The sequence below is a fragment of the Kazachstania africana genome, chromosome 8 (genome assembly GCF_000304475.1).
Source record: "Kazachstania africana CBS 2517 chromosome 8, complete genome".
Lineage (NCBI taxonomy): Eukaryota > Fungi > Ascomycota > Saccharomycetes > Saccharomycetales > Saccharomycetaceae > Kazachstania > Kazachstania africana.
In genome coordinates, this window is record NC_018947.1 from 604,090 (window position 1) to 630,509 (window position 26,420).

General features: G+C 36.1%; 14 protein-coding genes and 1 non-coding gene across 15 annotated transcripts; 5 read left to right on the top strand and 10 right to left on the bottom strand.

Moving 5' to 3' along the window:
- Positions 1-162: 162 nt before the first annotated feature.
- On the bottom strand, positions 163-888 carry PYP1 (putative phosphoric monoester hydrolase; the record flags this gene model as incomplete). Its single annotated transcript, XM_003958813.1, has 1 exon — positions 163-888. One exon carries the CDS (start codon positions 886-888, stop codon positions 163-165), a length of 726 nt encoding a protein of 241 aa, XP_003958862.1.
- Positions 889-1,266: 378 nt separating this feature from the next.
- Positions 1,267-2,631, top strand: KAFR0H03180 (uncharacterized protein; the record flags this gene model as incomplete). The annotated part of the gene is made up of 1 exon (XM_003958814.1): positions 1,267-2,631. The coding sequence occupies one exon, from the start codon at positions 1,267-1,269 to the stop codon at positions 2,629-2,631; it is 1,365 nt and encodes a 454-aa protein (XP_003958863.1).
- Positions 2,632-2,718: 87 nt separating this feature from the next.
- Positions 2,719-4,688, bottom strand: SPO1 (putative carboxylic ester hydrolase; the record flags this gene model as incomplete). Its single annotated transcript, XM_003958815.1, has 2 exons — positions 2,719-4,503; positions 4,578-4,688. 2 exons carry the CDS (start codon positions 4,686-4,688, stop codon positions 2,719-2,721), a joined length of 1,896 nt encoding a protein of 631 aa, XP_003958864.1.
- A 114-nt stretch (positions 4,689-4,802) lies between these two features.
- KAFR0Htrna15G lies at positions 4,803-4,873 on the bottom strand. Its single transcript has one exon. It is a non-coding gene; the product is annotated as a tRNA-Gly (tRNA).
- A 1,582-nt stretch (positions 4,874-6,455) lies between these two features.
- HEF3 (translation elongation factor EF-3) lies at positions 6,456-9,605 on the bottom strand (the record flags this gene model as incomplete). The annotated part of the gene is made up of 1 exon (XM_003958816.1): positions 6,456-9,605. One exon carries the CDS (start codon positions 9,603-9,605, stop codon positions 6,456-6,458), a length of 3,150 nt encoding a protein of 1,049 aa, XP_003958865.1.
- Positions 9,606-11,140: 1,535 nt separating this feature from the next.
- Positions 11,141-11,734, top strand: SIW14 (putative tyrosine protein phosphatase SIW14; the record flags this gene model as incomplete). Its single annotated transcript, XM_003958817.1, has 1 exon — positions 11,141-11,734. One exon carries the CDS (start codon positions 11,141-11,143, stop codon positions 11,732-11,734), a length of 594 nt encoding a protein of 197 aa, XP_003958866.1.
- A 33-nt stretch (positions 11,735-11,767) lies between these two features.
- KTR5 (putative mannosyltransferase) lies at positions 11,768-13,348 on the bottom strand (the record flags this gene model as incomplete). The annotated part of the gene is made up of 1 exon (XM_003958818.1): positions 11,768-13,348. One exon carries the CDS (start codon positions 13,346-13,348, stop codon positions 11,768-11,770), a length of 1,581 nt encoding a protein of 526 aa, XP_003958867.1.
- Positions 13,349-13,741: 393 nt separating this feature from the next.
- TRM12 (tRNA(Phe) (4-demethylwyosine(37)-C(7)) aminocarboxypropyltransferase) lies at positions 13,742-14,968 on the top strand (the record flags this gene model as incomplete). Its single annotated transcript, XM_003958819.1, has 1 exon — positions 13,742-14,968. One exon carries the CDS (start codon positions 13,742-13,744, stop codon positions 14,966-14,968), a length of 1,227 nt encoding a protein of 408 aa, XP_003958868.1.
- Positions 14,969-15,490: 522 nt separating this feature from the next.
- On the top strand, positions 15,491-17,050 carry CRZ1 (DNA-binding transcription factor CRZ1; the record flags this gene model as incomplete). The annotated part of the gene is made up of 1 exon (XM_003958820.1): positions 15,491-17,050. One exon carries the CDS (start codon positions 15,491-15,493, stop codon positions 17,048-17,050), a length of 1,560 nt encoding a protein of 519 aa, XP_003958869.1.
- Positions 17,051-17,226: 176 nt separating this feature from the next.
- SAM50 (SAM complex subunit SAM50) lies at positions 17,227-18,615 on the top strand (the record flags this gene model as incomplete). Its single annotated transcript, XM_003958821.1, has 1 exon — positions 17,227-18,615. One exon carries the CDS (start codon positions 17,227-17,229, stop codon positions 18,613-18,615), a length of 1,389 nt encoding a protein of 462 aa, XP_003958870.1.
- Positions 18,616-18,687: 72 nt separating this feature from the next.
- CAB2 (phosphopantothenate--cysteine ligase CAB2) lies at positions 18,688-19,788 on the bottom strand (the record flags this gene model as incomplete). Its single annotated transcript, XM_003958822.1, has 1 exon — positions 18,688-19,788. The coding sequence occupies one exon, from the start codon at positions 19,786-19,788 to the stop codon at positions 18,688-18,690; it is 1,101 nt and encodes a 366-aa protein (XP_003958871.1).
- A 172-nt stretch (positions 19,789-19,960) lies between these two features.
- On the bottom strand, positions 19,961-20,959 carry SSN8 (cyclin-dependent protein serine/threonine kinase regulator SSN8; the record flags this gene model as incomplete). The annotated part of the gene is made up of 1 exon (XM_003958823.1): positions 19,961-20,959. One exon carries the CDS (start codon positions 20,957-20,959, stop codon positions 19,961-19,963), a length of 999 nt encoding a protein of 332 aa, XP_003958872.1.
- Positions 20,960-21,964: 1,005 nt separating this feature from the next.
- On the bottom strand, positions 21,965-22,183 carry KSH1 (Ksh1p; the record flags this gene model as incomplete). The annotated part of the gene is made up of 1 exon (XM_003958824.1): positions 21,965-22,183. One exon carries the CDS (start codon positions 22,181-22,183, stop codon positions 21,965-21,967), a length of 219 nt encoding a protein of 72 aa, XP_003958873.1.
- Positions 22,184-22,435: 252 nt separating this feature from the next.
- Positions 22,436-23,173, bottom strand: EFM6 (putative protein-lysine N-methyltransferase; the record flags this gene model as incomplete). Its single annotated transcript, XM_003958825.1, has 1 exon — positions 22,436-23,173. One exon carries the CDS (start codon positions 23,171-23,173, stop codon positions 22,436-22,438), a length of 738 nt encoding a protein of 245 aa, XP_003958874.1.
- A 257-nt stretch (positions 23,174-23,430) lies between these two features.
- On the bottom strand, positions 23,431-26,331 carry FAP1 (Fap1p; the record flags this gene model as incomplete). The annotated part of the gene is made up of 1 exon (XM_003958826.1): positions 23,431-26,331. The coding sequence occupies one exon, from the start codon at positions 26,329-26,331 to the stop codon at positions 23,431-23,433; it is 2,901 nt and encodes a 966-aa protein (XP_003958875.1).
- Between the last annotated feature and the right edge of the window lie 89 nt (positions 26,332-26,420).

Sequence of the window (26,420 nt, forward strand, 5' to 3'; positions counted from 1 at the left end):
TGTCACCTTTTAAAGGCTTCTCTTGTCGTAGCTATTATCTTTCTTATGGTTAGGGTTTCCATTTAAAGTGGGACAATCCTCATCGCTTTGAAATTGAAATTCATAACACCATCATTAAAGAAATGAAAAAGGGTCTATATAAAAGTTCTATATTAGTTACGTTCAGTTTTCCATCAACTCTGAAACAGTCTTTTCACCGTCAAGGACTTGGTTCATACTTCTTAAAATGTCTTCGAAGGTGTCAAATTCGTGGAATGGGACGTTTTGTCTCTTACAGTAAGTGACCAAGTCCTTACCTCTCTTAGCAAACAACAAGTCACATTCTTTAGCAGCACTCAAGTCGGAAATACCATCACCGCAGTAAAAGTAGGTTGGTTTTTCAGCACCTTCTGGTAATTGGGCCTCGTAGTGCGCTTTGAAGTTGTCGATACTTTTTGATTTGTCGTGACCGAAAGGTGTTTCATCCCTGTAAGTGACGGTCATCTTGTTGTTAGCGTCTAATTCGACGTCGTTAGCAACAATCTCCAAGTTCTTGATAGCTTCTTCACCAAGCATATTTTCTAAAAGGGCCTTGATAATAGGTTTCATACCACTGGAAACGACGATCAATGGGACACTATGTTCTAAAGACCATTCGTACGTTTTCTTGAAACCAGGATCCAACTGGATCTTTTCCTTTAAAATCGCCAAACATTCAGGTAAAGGGGTTTCGATAGAACTGATCATTTGAGTGAAACCTTCTCTGAATGGCTTAGTGCCGTCGAGGACACCTTCAAAAATTTTCAATCTTTCTTCTTTACCAAAACCTAATGTATCGGTCAGGTAATCGTTGGAATCTTGCCAGGTAATCGTACCGTCAAAGTCAGAAAATATCACAGCCTTGACCATTGCTATATGCTAGTTGTTCCTCTCACTTTCCACTTTCTGGAATATTAAAAGTCTTCGAGCTCTTCGATGTTTTTTTTCTTTTTTCTCGAGACGTAATTGCGATTTAGAGTTGAAGAATGTCAAAATCCTTCGAGTAAAAAACACCGAGTGAAAGGGTCTACGCTGGCATATCTCATAGAAGGCAGCGCTATTTAAAAGGACTTCTAAGTGTTAAAGAACGTCCTTGATTTGCTTGGTTGTATTTTAGAGGAAAGATTTTGGTCTAGAGAAAAAAGACGGGACTTTTTGGTAAAGGAATAGCTGGTTGCGTCAAAGAGAAAGTGTGTATTTTGATTTCTGTACACGTCAGCAAGTTAAAAGATATAGATCCGAGAAATAATGGACATTGTTGTCTTTTCTGGTGGTACTGCTACTAATTCGTTGACCCATTGCTTTAATAATGTTTCTATTGCTGAAAATCACGAGTTGACGTACGTATTACCCATTTCTGATAATGGTGGGTCTACAAGTGAAATTTTGAGAGTGTTTGGTGGACCTGCAATAGGGGATATCAGATCCAGAATTGTCAGAGTTATTCAGGATGAGCATTTGGCTAAATTGTTTGGGTACAGGCTATCGAGTGATCCAGTCGCTGCTAAAGCTGAATGGAACGATATTGTAGATGGTTCGCATCAGATTTGGAGCGACATCCCAATGGAAGTTAAAGAAATGTGTAGATCCTTTATCATCCATGTCCATACGGAGTTATTAAAGAAAAGCAAGTCTTCGAACAAGTTTCAATTTGGTAAAGCATCAATTGGAAACCTGTTCCTAACAGGTGCCCGTTTGTTTATGGGTAGTTTGGACGCTTCAATTGAACTTATGCTGAGAATAGGAAGATGCAGCCAGAATATCCACGTGATTCCTTGTATCAATACAAATCATACTCATCATATCTCCGCATTGTTAACGAATGGCGATATTATAACGGGCCAGTCACAGATATCGCATCCTTCTCCAAATGCAAATAATATAACGACTGAGAGAAAGAAAGATGAAAAATTTGTACATATATTGAAAGAAGAAGGTAACAATATAATACAAAGAGAACAAACTCCCGACCATGTGGAAGAAGAAGAAGAATATGCTTATCCACTATATATCTTACCAGAATTGAAAAATTCACAACTGTATTTTAACAAGGACGGTGATGGAAATGAAACAAAAAATGTGTTACTGCCAGCCCCTATTAAGAAAATATTATATATCAATCCATATGGTGAAGAAATCAAACCCGTTGGTAATTCCAGGGTGATCTCCAGAATCAAATCAGCAGATATGATCGTTTACTCAATTGGTTCATTAATGACAAGTTTATTACCCATAATTATCCTGGGTAATATTGCTGAAACCATAGTCAAATCTCCCAATGCTAACAAAGTTTTAATCATAAATAATAAACACGACAGAGAAACGGTTGGATTAGATGGACTTGAATATGTCAAACATGTCATTGAATCAATGGTAAGATCAATCATTGCGTACAGACAATCAAAAGGTTATTCTACTTTCAGGTTAAATTCGATTTCATGGGATAAATTTGTTACTGACATTATCTATCTTAAAAAGGGAGAAATTCAAATGAATTGGCAAGAGCTACATAATCATAATATTAAATGCCACTGTATTGATTCTGATATATTAGAAACCGATGACCTAGAATCAGTGTTGAGAACTATTCAAAGTGAAAGAAATAGAACATAAAAGACATCCACTTCCTAAAATATATGTTAAATATTATTTACATACACGACGATACGACTTGAAACGAATTTGAAAGGCAAATCTTCATTAACTGTAACACAAATTCTTATAACAGCTAGAGCAGAACTTGGATGCTTTATTCAAAGGAATTGTGATGTTGCTTCTTTTCAATAAGATACAACCCAAACAATTCCGAAAATAATTACTATTATCTCTAGAAAAGATATTTCTGCCATTATTTACTATTCCCTCGATCTCATCTTCTTCATAACTCACCTTAAATGTTGACATATTCGAAGGATAAGTATGCTGCATATTAGCATAATATATAAGTATAGGTAACAATTCACCATTATTATGATAGACTGGTTCACATCCTATAATAATGGGAGATGACGCTAAAGTAATGTAGTGGCTAGGAAAACGATATTCAACGTTTTTCTCTTTTAATTGCTCAAATATATTTTTAAGTTTTGTACCATTTGCGTAATTATCAATGTCAGAACTGGAATCAATCATAAAAATCACGTCTAGATTCCTCTCAGAAATTAATATTGATCTTAATGGGATATTTTCGCCATCTTCCCCACCATCAACCAAGTATAGGTAATCTTCTGACGTTAGGATGTTTTCCTTATGAGGGTATTTATAAAATGGATTGTGTTGATATACGGCATAATCAGTCTCTGTTTTGAAATTTAAGCCAGCTTCATCAATTGTTCGGGAAACTTTTGAGCCATTCAAACCAAAGACGCTTAGCAAAACTTTCAATGCTCTCAATGCTTCATGTGATGATTGCGAAACTTTTTGCCACATATAAATAATTGCGTTATTAAAAATGGAGGAGGATGTGCCAGTAATAAACCCAATATCATCAAAATTTCTGAAACATTTTTTAGCTTTCCCAGCTACAATGCGTGATCCTAGAAACTCTAATTTAACGAATAACCTACCAATAGCCTCCCAGGAACCAAATTCAAAAGGTGTAAACTCAAATATTACATTCTTCAAAAAGCCGTTTTTACAGTTTGAAACAAAAATAGGGATTGGCGCCTCATATTTTTGAAATCTATCGTTTGAAGATATTAAAGTTGACAATGAGGTAGAGTTTTCATCAGATAAACCTCTTTTTCTTGCCCTATTTATCAATGCTCTACCCCAATAATCAGTGAAAGTAACAGGGAAACCTTGAACTTTTTTAGGTCTGACATCTAAATGTAAATCGATGTAAAATTCTAAGATTTCCCTAAAATTTTTAAATGTGTCGAGAATATGTGGACTACTAAATGTATCATTTGGGAAAAATAATTGCTTTAGTTTCTGCAAGGGACTTTCACTTCTTTTTTGAAAGACCATCATATCTGGAGTGCTTTCTAAAGATGATAGTACTACTTCTAGATAATCCATCAATTCTTCAAAACTAGAGAAGTTACTATCTCTCTGAGAGTTTCTTTTCTGGAGGGCAGAATGCATCCCTGAAACAATGTCTGCACTGGTTATATCAAATTCAGGAACGCCTTTAAGTAAATCATCAGCAAAATTCCATTTATCGAGAGTTAATTTTGGGTCAAAATCATTTAATATTAGTCCCATAAGGGTCCAACTTCCGCCAGAAAGTCCAGAAATATAATCGACCATGTCATAAAGACCCCATTTCTCCATTTGTAGCAGAAATCCCAAACTAGTCAACATTGACCTATAGCCACCACCCGAAATAGCAACACCTAATCTCGGTGTACTTACCACAATGCTATCCAAAGTTGAGTTATCGAAATTAAAGACATCTAAACTCTCTAAAAACTCTCTATATTTATTTCTGTTGAACTGTTCTTTATTTTTTATATACTGCTCCTCTTTGGAGCATAAATCATTCTGGGATTCCAATCTTGTTAGTCAATGCATTCTGTTTTGAACGCCAAAAAGAGCTATGTTTCCTTAATGCTTACCTTCGCATGCCTGATTAACGGTTCCTTTGGGCATTTGACTTCTGTTGGAGTTGCTCCTTCCAAAACTGTCACTGAACAAATGAAAACAAAGAGAACCTTTAAGAAAAACATCAAGCTTGAGCACTCGTTATAAGCCATCACTGTTAGTTAGTCTGCAAAATGTCTTATTTTATAGCCGCTGAATGTCAACTACTTCACAATTTTTTTCAAAATTCGAAAAATAAATGCGCAAGCCCGGAATCGAACCGGGGGCCCAACGATGGCAACGTTGGATTTTACCACTAAACCACTTGCGCTAATAATTGCTGGTTTTATTCTTAGTTAAGTTCAGTAACAAGACAGATAGTACCGACTGCACGTTAGCATGACGACTTGTGTATATTTGACGTAAAGCAAGAGCTGGAATGCTGGAAATGGCATTATACCGACATTTCAATGTTTTGATAGTCAGAATGACAAATTTAGTGACGTGTGTAGGAAGATCAGAGGATGATCCCTTTATATTATTTACGTTAATAGGATTCATTTTTCTTTAAGGTCAGTCAAGTAATTAAAATAATTCTTGTTAATCAGTGTTATTACCAAATAATGCACTGGTTATATATAAAATATAATCATAATATAAAATAATATAAAGTGATACAAACTTTGATCAAGCTTCAGTGTTCACCTGAGTATTTATACCTTTTCCAACACATTTTGAATTATGCCAATTATCATGTTATAGATTTATGAGTCAATACGTTGTCATAATTATCGTACCATAATTATTGCATGATAATATGTATTCGTGTTTATCACGCCATATATGGTTCGTGTCAATATATGGTCGTGTTTATCACACCATAATTATTGTTCATATCTTCTATAACATTCTAAATTTGTCATGCTAACTATCAAAACATTGAACTTTTGGTATAATGCCAATTCCAGCAAATTCATGTGATATAAAATTTATTTAGTTGCTCAATGTTGGAACGAGGCTTTGTTGGGTCTATGATACTGTAATACATATTGATAGACGAGAATATCATAGATTGGTAAACAAGCACGAAGAATGTAAACACAACGGTTTACCATAATAACAGGATCCGTTGCTTGTAAAGATAAGCAGAAGGTATACTAAGAAGCTATACGAAGTCGTGCAAGCAACAAGTGAAAGATCTTCATCATGTCGTCGACAAGAGCATTATGAGTTATGTGATATAACACAGACGTCATCTTGTATCGAGAGAGCATCTTTTCTTCTCTCATTGAAGGCACTTTTTATGTAGAAAAAACAGGAGGAATATTGATTTTTTATATAATTTAATTGTGATTTCACACTTTATTTTCGTTTGGCATATTATAACTAACCCTTAGATCTTACTTATTACTACAATGCCATTGATTAGCAAGATGCCAAGAGAGAAAAGAATTCGATCTGTCACTCAAACCCTATATTGATAATGAAGAACATTTGTCCTTAAAAAAAACATATATCTCTAATATTAAATTAATATATATCGATTCTGGTGAGAAAGGGCAAATCAGAATATCATTCACAGGCTTAGTGCTGCATGTGAGCCTAACTCTAGTACAAAGCAAAATTGCCTCTGTAATCTCCGTCCAGTGAGGGTGTCATGGAAGAGAAGCAAAAACTATGATTCAATTATTTGCCAGCATGGAACTTTACAAAATTCAAAAGTTGAATTGGCAAAATAACGCCAAAGTGACAGATAATGTTTGTAAAAGTTAAGAGGAAAGTACATATTTAATATATAAGAAAAAAATAAAGATTGCAGAAGAACCGGTACGAATTTTCTTATTCTTTATATTTAATTTTGGGATGAAAATAATAAATGATCATTTCTTTTTTTTTTTTTTAATCTTCAAAATTTAAAAGTCCTCTTCACCTGATGAGACGTATTCATCTCCCATTTCCTTCTTCTTCTTCATTCTTTCCTTCTTCTTCTTTCTTAATTCGGCGGAAGATAATTTCTTCTTCTTCGTACCACCGGAAATCTTGTTACCCATTGCATCGAATTTGTCATCTGCGTCTTCCTTCTTTTCAATTCTTGGACCAGTACCTTGACCAGTAACCCAATTATGACCAGATGGAGTCATTCTACCGTCTTTAACGGCCCAAACTTCTTCAGTTAAATCCTTGGTGAATTCTGCAGAGTGAGTAATAATAACAACACCACCTTCAAAAGCTTTTAATGCTTTAGATAGAGCACCTAGAGAGTCTCTATCCAAATAATTGGTTGGTTCATCTAAGACGATCAAATGAGGTCTTTGCCACGTACCGGCGGCCAAGACTAATTTGACTTTTTGACCACCTGATAAGCCTCTAATTCTGGAATGAGAAACGATTTCAGCGTCAAGACCTAACATGGCACAATGCTCTTCAATTTCCTTTCTTGTTAATGGGCGGAATTGACCAGAAGCTAGAGCTTCCTTCATATCAACTTCTGCAACTAATTTAGCATGAGATTCAATTAATTCACCTCTTGGTAACCAAGCATTATCAACAGACATCATTGGGACCCATCTTTCAGATTTCATACCAATGTTTTCACCTAATAGGAAAGAACATTCGTATTCGTAAGTGTTCTTAAACTTACGTCTTGCATGTACACCAGCAATTCTTCTTGGAGTACCTTCAATCTTAAAGATCTTATTCATAGCTTCAGCATCATCTTCATTGATTTGTCTGTTAGCTCTATCCATAGTTTCCCTATCTTCACCAGTTTGAAATCTCCATTGAATATATTCTGATGGGGTCTTATCAAGGTGACTTTCAATATGAGCAAATGCATGTTGTTTAATGTATGCAATTCTACAGTTTTCATGAGTGTACACTTCACCTGTTGTAGGTAACAATTCACCAGTTAAGACATTGATTAATGTTGATTTACCTGCACCATTTGGACCGATGACAGCAATTCTTGAAGACAATGAACATTGGAAACTAATATCTTGGATTTGGGGTTTTGATGTACCAGGATATTGGAAGGACATATTAGAGACTTTAACAATGGCTTTTTGTTTGGTCTTAACACCTTCTAAGTAACCTGGTTCAGGGAATCTAAATTCTAAATCAGAAGCACCTAATTCGTAGTAAGATTTAGCAGTCGGACATTTTTCAACAAATTCTGATAAATTACCTTTATATTTTCTCAACTTCAAACCTTCGTAATGAATAATGTATTGACAAACTCTGTCTAAGAAACCAGAATCGTGAGAGACTGTAATTGAAGTAATACCACAAGTGTTCAAATAGTCGACTAACCAAGCAACATTGACGGTATCCAAATGATTTGTTGGTTCATCTAATAGTAAGATATCAGCATTTTTTAAGACAGCTCTTGCTAAAGCTAATTTCATTTTCCAACCACCAGATAATGATTGAATTGGTTTTTGTAGCATATCGTCATCGAAACCGAATTCTTGTAATTTGGCAACGATATGTTCTTTTGTACCTTCGACGTCACTACTTTCAACGACGAAATCCAGAACACTTGTTTCTGAATGAGTGTTATCGATATCATGTTCCACATAAACGGTTCTACATTCATCCTGAGTTGGGAAACCTTCAACTTGACCATTAGCCAATGCTCTCATCAAAGTAGATTTACCTGCACCATTTGGACCACAAAGACCGTATCTTTTACCTCTTTTCAATCTTAATTGAGTTTTGTTTAAAAGAATCTTAGCACCATAAGCCAATGAGAATTCAGTGTTACAAAGATCTTCAGCTTCATCATCTTCTTCATCATTGAAATTTGGTTGTTGTGGAATATTATCCACTGCCAATTTTCTAAAATCATCAACGATTTCTTTAGCTTTCTTTTCATGTAAGAAAATTGTCATATAAGGAGTTACATGAGTTAACCAAGCTTGTTGATCAATAATTTTTTCATCAATTAAATTACCAGCAATGGCGGCTACATAATCGAGAACAATTTTGAATCTTTTTTCATCGAATTTTTCAGATAATAATAATTTTTTAATGATTGCAAAAGTTGTTTCAATATCACCAGCGTGAGAAATTTCTGGTAATTGATCATTTTCACCAACGTTACCGACTCTTCTTAAAGTCTTTAAACCTCTCAATGTAACTTCTCTTGCTTCAGGATCAGCAATATTTTGGAAATTATTTTTCAAACCAGGTAATAATTTATTTAAGAAAGGTGCTACGACTTGTGGATCTTCCACTAATTTACACATATTATCAATAATAACAGCAGATTTACGTTTGATGGAAGTATCTCTTTCATTTAAACCTCTTGAAAGTAATGGGACCATAATGGAGAGGGTTGCTGGGGTAACTTCTGAAACAAAAGTTGTTGCACCTAATAGATGAACAGTTTCTGAAACTTTTGATGGATCAGCAATACAATTAAGTAATTCAGGAATAAATTTTTCAATATCTTTATTTTCAACGGTTTCAGTTGTCTTTGTTATTGTCTTTGTAGCGATATCTTTAACTTCCTTTTTTGTATCCCACATAGCTTCAGAAAGAACTGGAATCAATTCAGTCATTCTTAGAGCGACTTGTTCTTTAGCGACATTAACTAAAATTGCAATAGCATTTAAAACAGCGCATTTTTCTTGCCATTTATTTGTCTCCAAGAGAGAATTGACTAAATGAGGTAAAAATGCTTTAATTGCTACTGGATTAATTGCATTAGTGATTGCTAATAATGCTCTTGTAGCAATGGATTGAATTTCCTTATCTTTATCGCCTGTCTTTTCACAGATCAAAGGAGTTAAAGCGACAATGTAAGGTTCTACAGATGGAGAAAGATTAGTTTCATTAGCAATGTAAGCAATAGCATCCATTGCGTTTATTGTTTTTGATTTATCTTTGATTCCCCTTGATAGACGATCGAAGAAATGAGCAGGAATATCATGTTCGATAATGTTACCATTTAAGAAAGTAGATAATTCCGAAGAGATTTCGTCTCTATTTTCTGAAGTAGCAATAGCCAATTGATCGAACAGTTCATTTAGAACTTCGATAGACTGTTGAGAATCGGACATATTTGGTTCTTGAATTTCTTTCTGGTGAGATGTGAAAAAAAAAGTGAGAACTAAGAAATTTCAATTCATTTTGTTAGACTATAAGCTTATATAATGAAGATGAGAAAGAATGAAACTTTTCTGAATACCCAAAGAAAATTTTTAAAGGGGGGGGGGAAAAAAGGAAGGAAAGGCTGAGAGAGAAGACCGTTTCTTTTTTGGGCATTCTGAGAATGGAAAAAAGTCGAACGATTTTGACCGGATGTGGTAACTATTGCTAAAATAAGGAATGCAGTTTCCATAAACAGGCAGTTACATTCCACATGGAGTTTCCCAAAGGGGAAGGAGATAATTTTCAGCTGCTCGAAATTTCCGTTTTGGGAAAACACCGATGCTACCGCCACACCATGAGTGGCGGGGTAAACGTATTTCGCAGTCTCAAGAAATATTTTTGAGTATTGCTTATATCAGAATGGAATGTGGTGGGGATCAGTGATAGATGGATTGTGTTCTGGAGTAAGTAGCATGTTACATATACCATGTAGTTTGCGATGCTGCACGTGATGAATGAGTGCAATGTAACTCGCACGCCGTGCAGGGAAGGGCTGTGTGATTACTGCCTAGCCGGGGAAGGCAGGGTAATAATAGTCTTCGTTTTCTAAGCGGCTATTTTCCATTTGGTGCTTAGAAAACGAAAGACGCGGGAGAGGAACACAAAGAATTTTCTATGGGAAGAGGAAGAGCATAGAAATATTCTTTGAGTACCGAGCGATTTATTTGTTGTGGCATTCCTAGCACTGCAAGATTTGCATATAAAATAGAACTCCGTAGGTCGCTAGATCCAGCTATTGTGGATGGCTATGCTCTCTTGGGTACACAACGCACAAAGGAAATCATTGTGCTCTACTACAAAAACACATACGTTTGTTGTATATACAACACCATTGATATGATCTTTGATACAACAGAATTTAGTTTGTTGTATGGGTTGTGCCAATTGTTCAATGTATGAAACCTACATCTGTACATTGCATATCGAGTCTAAGCACTATTATGCGTATCATTGCGCTTCAATGAGGAATATTTCAATGCACTAAAAAATGATTGAAGATCATCCGCGGAATGTAAATAAATTTGAATGCTCAAATTTCCCCCGGCGGCTACGAAGAAATTATCTCGAGCGCAGTCTTGTCTTCTTGGGATAAAAACTGGCAAATGGGAAGACAAAGTTGCTACGGGATAATACAGACCCCCGTGGAATGGATGTAGCCGTCAATCACCTATTGTTTTTCTCACATACAGCAGTTTCTCAGAATGACGTTCCTATTCCAGTGACGACTACCAGAGAAAATAACGCATAAAAATGATTTCTACGGTATTACCCGCCCCCTAACAAAGCTTTCAGCACCAAGAATTATCAAATGGCCCACGGTTCGTGAGATACGACGATACAAATTGAAAATCTATTTAGTTTATTCATCTCTAGTTATAACATCAACTACTAATAACTCATCTATGGGATTATATCAAACATATACGTACCTCTCAGTCTTCTTATGACAGACTATGATAACAATAACGAAGAAGATAAAGACGATCTGTTCGTCTCAGCAGAACATAAATTGCTATCTTTAAATGAATCTTTAGAAATTGTACCACCAGAAAATTTTAGTCATGTAGTGGGTCAAATTTATAGAAGTAGTTTCCCCAGATTAGAAAATTTTAAATTCTTAAAAGAAAGACTCAATTTAAAATCAGTTTTAGTCTTAATACCTGAAGATTATCCACAGGAAAATTTAAATTTCTTAACAGATTCTAAAATTAAACTATTTCAAGTCGGTATGAGTGGTAATAAAGAACCATTCGTCAACATTCCTTCGAATTTACTAACTAAAGCTCTAGAAATTACAATCAATCCAGAAAATCATCCAATCTTAATTCATTGTAATCGTGGTAAACACAGAACTGGTTGTCTCATAGGTTGTATAAGAAAATTACAAATGTGGTCATTAACTATGATCTTCGATGAATATAGAAGATTCGCTTTCCCAAAGGCAAGAGCACTAGATCAACAATTTATTGAAATGTACGATGATAATGAAATAAAAAAAATTGCAAAAAAAAATAATTGGTTACCTTTACAATGGTAATCCAAAAAACGTATATAGAATATATTCAAATAATTAATCAAGATCCTTAATGAAATCTTTTCTTATAGAATTGAAAATTTCTTTGGGATTATGCGTAGCTTTTCTCGTGAGATTTGGATCGTCTAAATGTGTCAAATCTAACCATTTGTTCAAACACAATGAATTGTTATCCTCAACTTCTCTCATCTTGGGACATCTACATCGACATCCACTGCCTACTTCAGATTCTCTATCGTATTTTACTGAGTTCCAGAAATACTTACCTCGACGATTCCATCTACTCTCATTTGGTTCATACTTAAATTCATTCATACCAGGCGCATTCTTGGGACAATGCTGTAACGTAGAATGTCGATATCCAATGTCTCTAAAATAATGCACATCGGTAACATTCAACACGAGACTCAATCCAAGTGAATGCACAGGAGCATCTCCCCATCTCTCTTCCCAAAACCCATGTTGCTCTTCTAAGAACTTGAAATAATCATTGTAAATATCATTGTTAAAGATATCAACTTTGGCAATTTCAAAATTCGACCAAAAATGACAAAGATTATACTCTTGATTTTCAAATTTATCCTCTACAATAGGCACCTTGGACTGTGCTCTATCAATCAATCTTCTTAACGATTCAAGGTTATATTCATACGTTTCAGGCGTCTCCATAATGTAATCAATGGCAACTTTTTCTGAAATTCTACCCATTATATCACTCTCATAATTTACCCACCTGGCTAGATCTTCAAATTCATCCTCTGTTTCAACGTCTAATATGTTATAATCATACGTAAACATTTTCCAAAGACTCCCCACGGTAATATTCTTCTCTTTAATGTAACTCATACTGGATCTAAATAAATTTGGCACCGTCCAATAAATTTCAGGTATCACTATGGTAAATGCATACTTCTTACCATGCTTGGACATCTCTAGGAATGGATCATACGACAAATCACAGAAAAATTCTACGTTTGGCTCAATTCTCCAATACCATTCGAACTGAGAAACTAATTCATGTTGATAAAATTTACCGGAATAATATCTACACATCTTATGATACGTTTCCAGATTACCATAGTAAATGCCACGATCACCTTGGTCTTCAATATGTTCCTCATACTTGATACGATCGGCTTCATCAATTGGGATATCCCAATCTTGAGGGTCTACAAGCCCAAAATATGCCTGAGAAGATATCACTTCATTGATCGCATTCTGAAATTCATCTGTAAACTCATCATTGTTTAAGAAAACGTATGGATAATGGAACCACTGGTTGAAATGTGATTCTATACTTTCTATTGTGGAGATGACCTCGTATAATTCTTCATTTCTTGTCAACATAACAAATGTTGCATTTTGTTTGACGTACATGGGATTTCGTAAATATTCATTAGTGTCTACACAACCCCTATAGAATGTGGAATCATGTTTAGAATCTGTATTTTGAGCCGAGTTCAATATCAGAATCTTATTCTGAATTTCTGATCCTGTATCTGTATAAATAACGATTGGGACAGTTATGAAAAATGCAATAACAAAACAGATGACCAGAGGATTCAAGTCCTCGATGTAGTTCTGAATTCTATACAAACTACGTCGTAGCGTTGCCATATGATGATGATGATGTGTTGGAAATGTGTGGAGTTTTTCGAAGCAACGCTACTAAGATGCCAAGACTTTTAAATTTTTTTTCTTATGTAACGAGAGTGAAAAAGAAACGAAAATACGAGGATGTTCGAGTCGAGAGGACTATTCCTCGAGCCAAAGATCATAAACATGTTGTAGAATGTATGAGAAGTACAAAAAAGCCAAGAATATGTAGTGTAAGACCTCCTGTAATGTCGGCAGACAATGTAGTTATGTAAGCTTTATTGTTGATATCAAAACTAATTTTTTTTTTTCAGTAGAGCTCATCGCGAATTTTGTAAATAAGATGGAAAATCAGCAATCAGGTCAAAGTAGTGAGAAAGATACATGGCCAGAGCCAGTTTCGCCGTTTGAAAAATGCCATTAGAGATAGTTGTTAATGATGCCAGAGATATTAAGAAGACTAAGACGAGATTGGAGGAGGAAGGATTGTTTGTGAAGCCCATCTATAGAGATGGGGAGCTGAGTATTATAAAGACCAAAATAGAATCTCAGGACATCTTGGAGGGGATGTTTCCACGTATGAAATTTAGACACTATCTTCTCGATGGCAAAAGCAATGAAAGTAATAATATGGAGGAACCAAGAGATATATTGACGTTTACAAAGAATTATTTTCGGACAACATTGACGGATGAAGACATGGAAACGTTGCTGGACCATGTCCCATTGAAGTACTCCATCTACCCTCCAATACTTTTATTGAACAATTCAGAGAAGAGATCTTTCCAAAACGAAGCGTTTCAAATGATCTTAGTGAAAAACAATGTCAATGTCAACAAGTTCTATACGGAATTATTAAAATTTTTACGAGTGAAATTTATCTTTGCAAATAAGCCCATTCTAAACCAGGACGTATTACGTCAACCTCACAATTTAGTGAGATTATTCTCACTGGATGACTCAGTAAGGGACGAATCCATATGGTGTGAACTGAAGCAGAATGGGATCTGGCAGGTTTGGAACCCTTGCTTTACGATGTTCTCTAGAGGAAACGTCAAAGAGAAGAAACGAGTGCTCGACACGTTTGAAGACATCAAAGGCAACGATGTAGTAGACCTCTACTGTGGGATTGGATATTTCAGTTTCAGTTATCTAAAACGTGGATGTCGTTACTTTTTTGGGTTTGACTTGAACCAATGGAGTATAAACGGATTCCACAAAGGGTTACAACTCAATAAACTCGATAAGGGGTCGAGCTGTTACGTGTTCCAAGAGACTAACGAGATGAGTCTCTCCAGAATTGCACACTTCAGAGAAACTCAAAATAACAATGCGCTACTCAGAATTAGGCACATCAACCTGGGATTATTGCCGTCCAGCAAGCAAGGGTGGCCAGTGGCCCTCAACTTAATCTCGCAGCACCATGACTGGGAATCCTGTCCCAAAGTGACACTACACATCCATGAAAACGTGCATTCGGAAGCCATCAACGACAACTCCTTTGCAAGATCCACCGTCCAAACGCTTCAAACTCTCAACGCCCTCTACCAATACACTGACACACACCTCGAGCGCATCAAGACGTTTGCTCCAGACGTCTGGCACGTCTGCCTCGACATCGACGTCTCTCTCTCAGCCTGAAAGTGAGAAGGTCCCCGTTACCCAGCCGTCATTCCGAGGCGAAGCCCTGCCGGAACCAAAAAAAAGCAAAGAGAATTTACCTCACGGGGAAACTATTACCGGAAATAGACAAGGCACACTTTCCTAATTAGGAACGTAATCTGCAATTTAGCAGACTTGCAATACTCAGGTCTCTTTCTCTCTTGGTCACGGCACCCGAGGATTGCTGCTCTTACAGTTGCTTTGCTCCCACACCTTTGGATGCCAAGCAGTACTGCTGCATCGCTGCACTGATGCTGCCCATCCACCTTGACTTCAATATGTTCCGATGATGGTGATATGAATCTTGACAGAGCGACAAAAAGATAAATTTTATTTCAGTGCAAAGTTTGGTAAGCAAGTTCAATATATATATTTAGAGATATATATATAGAACCTTCCTTATAGGTCTTATTAGTTGTGTTTAAAGGAACGTACTTTACTATACAGAGTATTTTTTTAGCCTTATTAATTCTTCCAAGCTTCTTTTCCAAGTTCGAAACTATGTCTCAGGACAACAAATATAATAATAATCTGTTTAAAACAGAGAGAGACGATCTAGGACACATGCTTTCTAGTGCGCCAGATGGGTTTGATAAAATGGAAGAAACTCTTCTGAATCAGTTTTTAGAGGAAACTAATCCGGATCATCCGTTAAATCCATTATCAACTGACTACAATACCGAAAATTTGGGTATAAATAACGATATCTTATTTTCACCATCCAGTGACTCGAATAACTCCCCACAACTCGTACAGACTCCAACTTTCATAGTAGAAAATCACGATCAGTCTCATTTAAATGTCAATAAAAATGTTAAAAGTCTCACTATAAATAGTGATATTCGTGCACCTACTTTGGCTCCTGCTACACAGTATCTGTCTCCACGATCAGCCCATTCAACTGATAATCAAAATAGTTATTCCAGTGATGTCGACTCTGATTTTAATAACATCTCTACAGCTCTATCACCTTCCGTATCGGCATCATCATATTTATCTGATAACGATGATCTTTTGAGTGTTTATTCAAATAATAGTTTTGCATCGTCTTCGAATTTACTTCCCGTAAATTCACACGGTTATAAACATGTTGCCAATTTGAGTGATTTGGATCAAATATTAGGTGATTCCATCACTTTATTAGATAACGATTTCGATTTCGCTACTATGACCACTTTACAAAATGATAAAGTTAACCCAGTTAGTAACAATACACCACCGATGATCTCAGTACAGGAATTCAAAGAACAGTCTACGAGTACGACGAATCATGACATCAATACTAATAAAGAGCTTTTGCAAATGGGAAGTGAACTGATATTAAAATTCGAAAATATGAAAAATCCAAATTTATTAAATGCCTCTGCTATCCATGAAGAAATGTTAACTGGTAGAAAAGTAAGAAGGAAAAGTATAAGCAGACAAAATAGTACATCTTCAAGAAGTAGAAGCAGATCGAGAAGGAAATCAAGCAGTACAATGTCTCAGGATGAAAAGGCAAGATCAATAAGTGCCAATAGAGCCAAATTATTGGAAATGGCTGATTTAGCCATCGATGATGACGATGACAATCAAAATGCTATCAGTAATGATGAAATGGATATCTATGTTAAATTAGAAGAAGAAAATAACGAAATACCGCCAAATTTGGATATTAGAAAAACGAACTCGAAAAAGAATCCTCAATTGTACACTTGTGAAGTCTGCGACAAGAAATTCACACGACCTTACAATCTAAAATCTCATCTGAGAACACACACTAATGAAAGACCATTTGCCTGCACCATATGTGGTAAAGCATTCGCAAGACAGCACGATAGAAAGAGACACGAAGACTTACATTCCGGCAAGAAAAGATACGCATGTGGTGGTAAATTGAAAAGCGGCATACCGTGGGGTTGTGGTAAGAAATTTGCTAGAAGTGACGCTCTCGGTAGACATTTCAAGACAGATTGTGGTAGAAAATGTATTGCTCCATTATACGAAGAAGCAGCTCAAGAGAAAGCCTTTAATGAAAACAATACCACCGAGACTGATACCCTCGCCAATCTCAATGGTTAATTATTCGTCTAATGCATATATGTATAAATGTATGTATGCTATATGTAATATTTTTTTAATTTAAATATTACCTGTACTTTTAATATTAATGAATTCGCTACTAATTGAAAAAAAATGATGATCATATGGAAAGATTTAGACTAGTTTGAATGTTATAACCAAGAGAAGCCTTTACCATGTCCACGGACTCCGCTTCTCGTAATCATGAAACAACTACACCCATTTCACAACAATACATTCAACAATTGTTAGAAGAGAATAAAGATATTCCGATCCAAATACGAAACATTAATACAGTTTCAACAAGTAATGAAAACACTATAAAACCGGCAATTCTACAAAAATACATCGATGCTACATTAATCAAGGCGGAGACTCTATCAGATTTGTCTACAATGACGGAAACTCTAACCACGAGACTGTTACAATCCAATTTAATAAAAAATTTACAACCTTCATTCAATACTTGTAATAATGAAAATAAACTGCCTTTATCAATAAGTTCAACATTGTATTTTCAACCAACTCCCAAATTTACAGCTAGAACAGGGACGAATATAACAAATTCTGGCCAAGGTGATGCCTACATTTCATTTCAAAAGCGGAATTTATTTGGCTTAGAAGAAACTACTACTTTAGATTACAGACGTGACACAGGAACAAATTCAGGCTCAAATTTATCAGTAGTGCTCCCATATGGTATCAATGGTGATCCTTTCTGGAGTAGTAAGCTTGATATTTTCGATGTGTGGAAAAATGTAGGAGTCAAAGATTTGGGTTTGTATATGGGTACAAAAAGTTGGTTTGATGCTAAGAATACTTGGAATTATGATCTTGGTTTAGAAATGGTCAAGCGAAATTTTAATCATAAATTGAATAGTAGTAAAGTTGTCTCTGACTATCTATTAATCCAGGAAGGCGAATTTTATAAAACTACTTTGAGGAGTACTATGGTATGGGATGGAAGAAATGGTAAGACTGCCCCAACCAAGGGACGTCTTTTCAAGATAAACAATGACCTTGGATTTGGAACTAATAATTTACAATTTTGGAGACATGTTACAGAATTTAATCTGGTTAAGAGCTGGCTCAAAGATGATTTTATTACAATGAGTAATACAATTAAATTTGGTTATATCAAAAACCTAAGTCAAGATTACATTCATTTCACTGATAAATTTCAAAATGGTGGACCAAATGATATTCGTAGTTTCCAATCAATGGGTATCGGACCAAGACACAATTCATATTCACTAGGAGGAGATGCATTTTTGTCTTACGGTGTAAGTATATTTTCTAAATTACCAATCCAAAAATTTCATGATTCAAATTTTAGATTACATTGGTTCTTCAATGGTGGTAAATTAATAAATCACGACAATGCCTCAATTTGGAATTGTATGCAAAATTTAACTATAGAAAACTCTACTTCTGCGGGCGTTGGTGTTGTATTAAGACATCCAATGGCTCGTTTTGAAATGAATTTTGCGGTTCCAATTACAGATCATCAAGATGATTTGACAAGGAAAGGGTTCCAATTTGGTTTAGGTTTTGAGTTCTTGTAAGTAAATTCTTTTTCTTTGATAAAAATGCATATCAAATAAGTATATAGAACGGGCATATTAAGTAAAAAAAATTTATTCGACATTATCAGATTTCCATTCTTCATGCAATTTAATTATTTCTGGTATTATTATCTCTTCAATGTGAGTTTTGTTGAGATTCCGTTCAGGCAATTCAATCCAATAACCATCTGGACATTGAGGAGTCACGAAAACAACTTTTTTACTTCTACTTTGCAACAAATTACCAATTACCAATTGGTGACTGTATCTTTCTAAGGCATATTTAGCTTTATCTATCAAGATATTTCTATCCGTTTCCAATTTGAAAGAAACAATCATTGCCTTGGTGGCCCAGTGACTGACTAATCTACTCAAAAATTTTGGTACAGGATCTAAATTAACGATTAATTTGCCATCTGCCGTTGTCCTCGTAGTTGTCTCACCATCTGCTTTTACATTTTCATCAGTAATCATTTTATAATCTCTACTTTGAATCTTATGTTGCGGCAATTTTGAGTATGGTACGAAGAAATCACTTACTGCAGCAGCTAGATAGAATAAACAACCACTATAATTTAATAATTGACCAACTCCTCTCAACGACCATAGATATTGGTTCACTGTGGTGAAAGGCAATAAGAGTAACTTACGTTCTTTGTTTAAATATTTTTCATACAAAAGTTTATTCTTTAACAATACATCTTTAAATTCCTCTCTAACCTTACCTTCTTCATCAAGGTAATCAAGGAAAGTGAAATCGCTATTGTGCGTGAAAATCCTATTAAATGGAGTCAATGAGAATTCCCTATGTAAGAAAATGACACTGTACCCATGCTTTAAAAATTCTTCAGCGCTTGCAGCACCTCTTGTACCTGCAGAAAAGTTATCGATGAATCTGACTGTGTTGTTTTCTAAAGGGACGGTAGTGCCACCAGAAGTGACCAAAACGATCTTTGAACGGTTCACTGAATGTTGATATGAAACGAATTCTTGGGCCTCTGCAATCAATTCATCCAAATATGGAGGTTTTGGGTTGGTCTGAAAATAATAATCTTCTTCATTTGAAGTTTTTGGAGCTGGGAAAAACTCATCCTTAATGCTACGATCAATGGCATGAGATATTTCCGTAGTTGATGTATGGATATGAGTAGCAGTTCTGCGTAGAGAAGACATACCGATTTCCTATAGTCTTGTGCTAATTGCTTTGGTAATAGTTTGATGACTCTTCCGCTATTTTAACCATCAATTTTTTTTTTTTTGCTGCCAACATCGGGCTTCATGCTCTTCTTCCCTTTGGCTCGTATATAAAGAGAGAAGGTATATTGGCATAGAAAATGGCTTTGACTCAAGTTGGGAGGCTGTTTGTGATCGATCCATTAGTAGTTGTACCTGTAGCCTGTTGCGGGAAGGGACTAGAGGGTCTTAAGTAGAGGGTATGTAAGAGGAATTTGATCCAGGGCTCGTGGTACTTGTCCCAATGATCGTAGAGGGTAATGAGTTCTTGGATGGCGTCCATTACTTCTTCGAGGTCTACTTGAGACTCCGCCATGAACCTGTTGAATGTTTCTTGTTGAGAAGTCATAGCCTCTTGGGAGATCATCGATTTGATAGATTTATCTCCCTGCGTGGACACAGCGATAAATACACATGCCATGGCGATGATATGTGGTGGAGAAGTCAGATGGATGTCGGTGATATAACTGTCGTTGATCAACGACCAACAATTTTGAATATCATCCGGCGAAAGTTTCAAATTGTATGCCGGCTCATTTAAAGCTTGAACGATCTGTTCCATGGATCTGTAAGGATGGTGTACAATGAGATAACTTTGTAATTCTTCAATGAGGTAGAATTCGAATTCAGTGACCCTTGTTGGGTCAGGCGGTACGAATTCAGGCCATAGAGATCTTGCCTCACTGACCAAGGTTCTAATGTACTGAGGGCATTCTTCGACTTTACAAGCCAGGTAGACACATGTGGTCACTAATAAATACAAATTAACCTCACGGATGGAAGCCTTTAGGAGAAATCGGGAAAGATACACATGGGCGGTAGCCAAAGCCAATTGTCTAATATTCAGTCTTCTTCCCAGTTTCATAATGAGGAAATAGCAATATATCCTCAAATTATAATCCTTATCGTAGTGTAAGTCTCTGTGTACAATAGGTATATTCTTTGCCGTGGCAATTTCTTGACCATTCTGTTTAGAATCCATGACAATATTCAAACCTTGTGGAAACAATTGACACTCTAGAAGCCACAATTTCTGTCTCTCTTTCGCCAGAGATGACTTCGAGTACTGCCATTGCAGTCGCTGCATAGATGTCCAGTAACTTCCAGACATGACTCGATACTGAAAGTGATGGTTGAAGAAGACAGTTCACAGCTTTCTCCATAAATTGAAATATCGATCATTTTCAGATTTTTAAAGACTTTTGAGGAAAACATATTTGATAATTAGTGTCCGAATGAGCCCCGGTTGTAATCGGACAAACTAATAATGACCGATCTTTTACCGGTTACAATCCGGACGTAGAAGTGACCGAGTAATTTCCGGTGGCAAACCGGACATTTGTGCCCTAATCACATGACCTAAACTTTGAATTCAAAACCACGTGACTGTGAAAATTTTTTCCCTCCCATTGAAGCTTTATATAAATACATGAAAGATATCTACTCTCATTAACTAACGTTACATTTTATTTTACGAAAACTTCTTCTTCCTTTGATTTGTCCAGTCCATAGCCAGAGAATCGTCACTGATCGAAGCTTACATAAGGAGTGTTTACACTCAAGTATGCTTTGGGTTGAAAGTCTCCCACCTGTCAATGTGCGGAAACGTAGTGAGATTTAAAAATTTAAATTGTTTAAATCAACTCACTAAGAATTGGGAAGATTCTCTTCTCTTTTCTTCACTACCTGGGACTATCTTTGTCCCGGTGCTTTTCGGTACTGGAGTCTTTATAGACTCTAAACCATAGTTATGACGATTGCTTTGTTTTCATTGTTTTTCTCATGGGAAAACACGAGAACAAGGTAACCCAATGGAGCTTACTATTCTTGGTTCATGGACTCCACATCAACAGTTTGAAGTTAGTGTTTTTATCACACGTAATTTTTGCATGGTCAAACATGCCAGACTGTCCATTGAATTCAGTTGAATTCACATCCTTCTTGACAAGAATGATTCTGTAGGAATTTTTTTTATTAAAATGATGAAATATCAATGCAACATAGAGTCAAGCTCTGAGCATTCATAAAAAATATGATGCATGGAAGAGACTTGCTTATATTTATCTGATTTAAAAAAAAATTATAACTAGCTTATTACTTGATTCTATATACATCTCTAACTGTTAAACTGGTTAACAGCCATTAAAATACACGCTAAACTAACGTAGGGACTTCCTCTTTCTCCAACACGGGCCATTTTCCAAAATATCCCTAGGGCTTCATGGTCCTTGTAACGCTCAAGTAATGAAGGCCATTGTGTATGGATATATGTACACGAACAAATTAATAGCAACAGAACCTGCAACAATGAGCTGAAATTGAATAATGCTGACATGGGATCTCACTTAAAAGGCACTTCTCGTTTCAATCAATCTAGTTAACTTGCTCTTTTTACAAAAATGTATTTATAGCTTTTCCAAATCACAGTCTCTCTCTCACCTTTTTGATATTTGATAGAATTTCTAATTGCTCGCCTATATAACACCTATACACCACATATAAAAAATAAAAGAATTTCGAATATATAAGCAATAAAGTCAATATATTAGTGTCTTTTAGATATTTAACACTGTCCATCTGGTTTCAGTCACTTACGTTTCAGTTCAAATAAGTGTGTCCTTTGTTTCATATACTTTTCATGGCTAGAGAAATCGTCAATTTCAATGACATCGAAATTCTTTCTAATCCTGACAAAGAACCGTTTATCTGCTTTTCTACGTTTTCTGTAAGCCATTAGGATAATTGGTGGATTATCACAATTCGTCAGATCCAATAATATCTTCTCTAATAGCGGAAATGCTTTCTCTGCGTAGACACAATCTGCCGCAACGACAAGATCAACGTTTGAAACATTGTCACAATTACCATCCACAGAGGTTGTCATATACTCAGACGGCAATTGTTGCCCCCACATTAGTTCTTTTGCCACAGTAGCGTCGGCTATCTTATTCAATAAAATGTTTCTTTCCATTAACGGTACTAGGCCGCCAATATCAGTTATACTAACCTTGATATCTTTGTGAAACCGTTGTTTCTCCATCAACCCAACACATATACCGACAAGACCAGTTCCACTACCTAACTCCAAGATGTTTTTGATGGATCCATCACAAAGCAGGTTCTCAGAATCTGATTTTTCAATAAGATACTCACACAACAATTCACCAGCTATCCACACCTTCCCACCACAACCTGATGCTCCACCATCTTCATAGATCTTCATTGCCGGCGACAGTTGTCCATCAAATGACAAATCAGCACTACCCAGATGTTCAATGGGTCTCGTATCGATCAACCCAACATACTCTCCAAATACTTCATTCATCGTCTATTTTTTATAAAGTCTATTTTTTATAAAGTCTATAAAAACAACAAGAATATCAAGTCTAAGAACAGTAATAAGCCTATATACCTTGCTTTTCTATCTTCTGTCTTTATATACAGATCTGGATTATTTAATCTTCGAGAAGTTTTTTTTTCCAGTTTTGGGCTTGAAGCGTAAATCAGGCCCACGTTTTTTAGTATACGAGAGAAAGAAGAAAATGCTCAAATTTGTATTATATTCAACTATTTACTTTTAATCTACTCGTCATCTGACTCCAATCCTGGTGTTTCCAACCTGGGAGTTTCCAATCTTTCTTCAGGTAATTCGTTCTCAATGTTACACATTTCTACTGAATCTCCAATTAGTTCTTCCTTGACAATTACATTGAAATGACCCACCAGCATATCAAGATCGTTGTAGACACCTTGCGTGATTTCATTGTGGCTTTCTGGATAGATTAATCCGTTATTTTCGATTATTAAATATTGCGGGTTCTTAATTAAAGTTGATTTGAAAAATTTATTGAAAAATTCACTCAAAAACTCTAATGTGATTCCGTTGGACAAATTTTTAATAATGAGCCCATTATTTTCAAATTTTTTCCGTTCTTCCAGGGTATCGTCAAGTGTAATGTTCATTAATCTTGCTGTGGTCCTAGCTTCAAATTGCTTGGCCTTACGCTCTTTCTCTAATTTCTTGAAATTTTGGTAAACTGGCAACACGTCACTTAATCTCAAAGCTGGCTTCAATGAAGTACCATCGTCATTTTTTTTGAGGAAAACAGACCTCTTTGGCTCACGATCTTGGGATTCTGCATACAAATTAAATGCCTTAGCTATTTCATGAATAAAGTACCGTTGCGGAGGTCTCATAGGTTTGAAATGTAAACTTGGTCTAGAATTATCGTCCATGAATTTGATCAAGAGTTCCTCGATCTGTTCACACCAATTTGGTTGCTTTGTATATGCCACTAGTGCTGGTTCCGTATATGGTAACTGTAAATCATCGTAATTTGTTGCACTTTGAGCAAAACTTTGTAATCTTTCTGTCCCCAAGTTCTCGGGTTCCTCTTTCTCCACAATGCCAAATGCTTCCCTCAATTCACGGTGTCTCTTTACTACTTCACATTCCTCATTACAATCTAATCTCGTGATCAAAGCAGCGCTATCTATCGTAGAGGTTGCGTTACAAGTAACGTAACTTTCTCTTCTACCACATGGACATGATATCTTCGTAGACACGGGACAAGGGGAATCAGAGCATTCAGTTGATCCGTGACAAGATTTCAAACATTCATGTACACAGTTAACTCTCTTTTTACGACATACTTGCTTGCATTTAACTTGGCACTCACCATTTGGATGACATACCTTTTGACACTTATGATGGCAAGTCAAAAGAGGTAGTCCACAGATTTTGCCACAGGAAACATCTTTTTGAAAACAAACAGTTCTAACCTTATCTCTCTTTCCACATTTACATGGTTTAAAAACTGTAGCAGTGCATGGAGGACAAGGTTGATCCAATGGGTGACAGCTGTGTGGTACAGGTGGATGACCGCATACAGATTCATTTCTAATAACTTTAATACATGGAAATAAGCATGGTGACAATTTGGTACCGCAACGTACAGGTGCTTCTACAACAGTTTTGCCACAGGGGCAAACTAAGTCATTAGAGTCACTCTCTAGACATGGTGGACATTTACCTGGATGGCATTTTCTTTGACACCTATGTTTCCCACATGATAACATCAAATTGCATTCTTTCAAACAAACGTGCTGTGCTTCAACTAAAGTTTCATCATTAATATCACTCGATCTGAAAAGAGTCTTCTTACGTTTTTCTGCCAGTGGTCTTCCAGAACAACATCTTTCTGTACATCTGTGACGGCGGCATGACATCAAAGACTCACATTTGATGTTACAGTGTGGCTCACCTTCAAATTGACATGGGGTAAGGAAAAATGATTGGTGGCATGAACATGGTTTCTTGTCAATTTGTATGCATGGGTCCATACAAGGTCCATTATGACATGTAAATGGACATCTATGTTTACCACACTTCAGAGGTTTATTACAACATGCTTCACACGTTGGAACCGGGTCGGTACATTTGAGTCGCGGTTTTGATAATGCATTCAAAGGTGTTCTCCCACAAGGACAAGTTTTGAGTAAATTTGGTGAAAATGGGCATTGCTTTGTTCCCGATACGGTTGGAGGTGCAACACATGATTCTACAAATGAATGCTTCTGACATGAGTACTCAACATTTCTTATTTTATTACATGAAAATACACCAACCCATTTATTACCTTCTGCGTCTCTAGATAATGTTGTAGGGGCCTTAACATCTTTACAAGGGAAAGACTTTTTTGTTTCAAGTCCACAGTAACATTTAATCGTAGCGCATTTTTCTTCATTTACTTCCAGGAGTTCAGGACAGCTCCCACATAAACCTGAATGACATTTCTTCTTGCACGTGTGTATTCCACATGATAATGGTAATCCACACTCTTCTTCGCAGGAGAAACGATTCCTTCTGCCGGATTGTGATTTTGATTGGAAACAAGAAATTTGTCTCTCATGTTTTCCACAATCACATTTCATGGTTATGGTTCTTAAACATTCGGGATGTGGACCCAAGTGGCAAATCTTGGAGCATCCATGGATACAAACCGGTGCATTACAAGTTTGACCACATGAATTTGGATTTAAAGGATTCTTTTCAGGATTAACGACTTTCCCACACCAACATGTTGCTCTGTTCTTGGTAGGCACTTTCTTATTGACATGATAACAATTTGGACACTTCCAAATCCTTTCTTTGGTCTTTTCGGTAGATTTTAATGCCCACTCTCTTATACAATCATAATCGAAGATTCTGCAACATTTTTTACAAGCGTACATTTTGCATGTGTAATCCATTTCAACCGTACAAATCATGCAGATATATGAATCTCCTGCAGCAATCTCCTGAATAGCACGTTCATAGTACATCATATCGTCGTTATCAGAAAGAACATCCATTTCTTCATCATCTGATGAAGCTGCACTGCTTGTATCATCCTCTGAGAACTCTAGAACCAGGGACTTCGGGTCGGGATGCGTATGCAAATTGAGAGTCTCATCGACTGAATCAGCTGAACTATCATCCATAATGGACAGATACCTTCTTTTAGTGTTCACTTGCTTCAAATCTTGAACTTATCCATCCCAAATTTGCATGCTATTTTTTTTTTCACTCC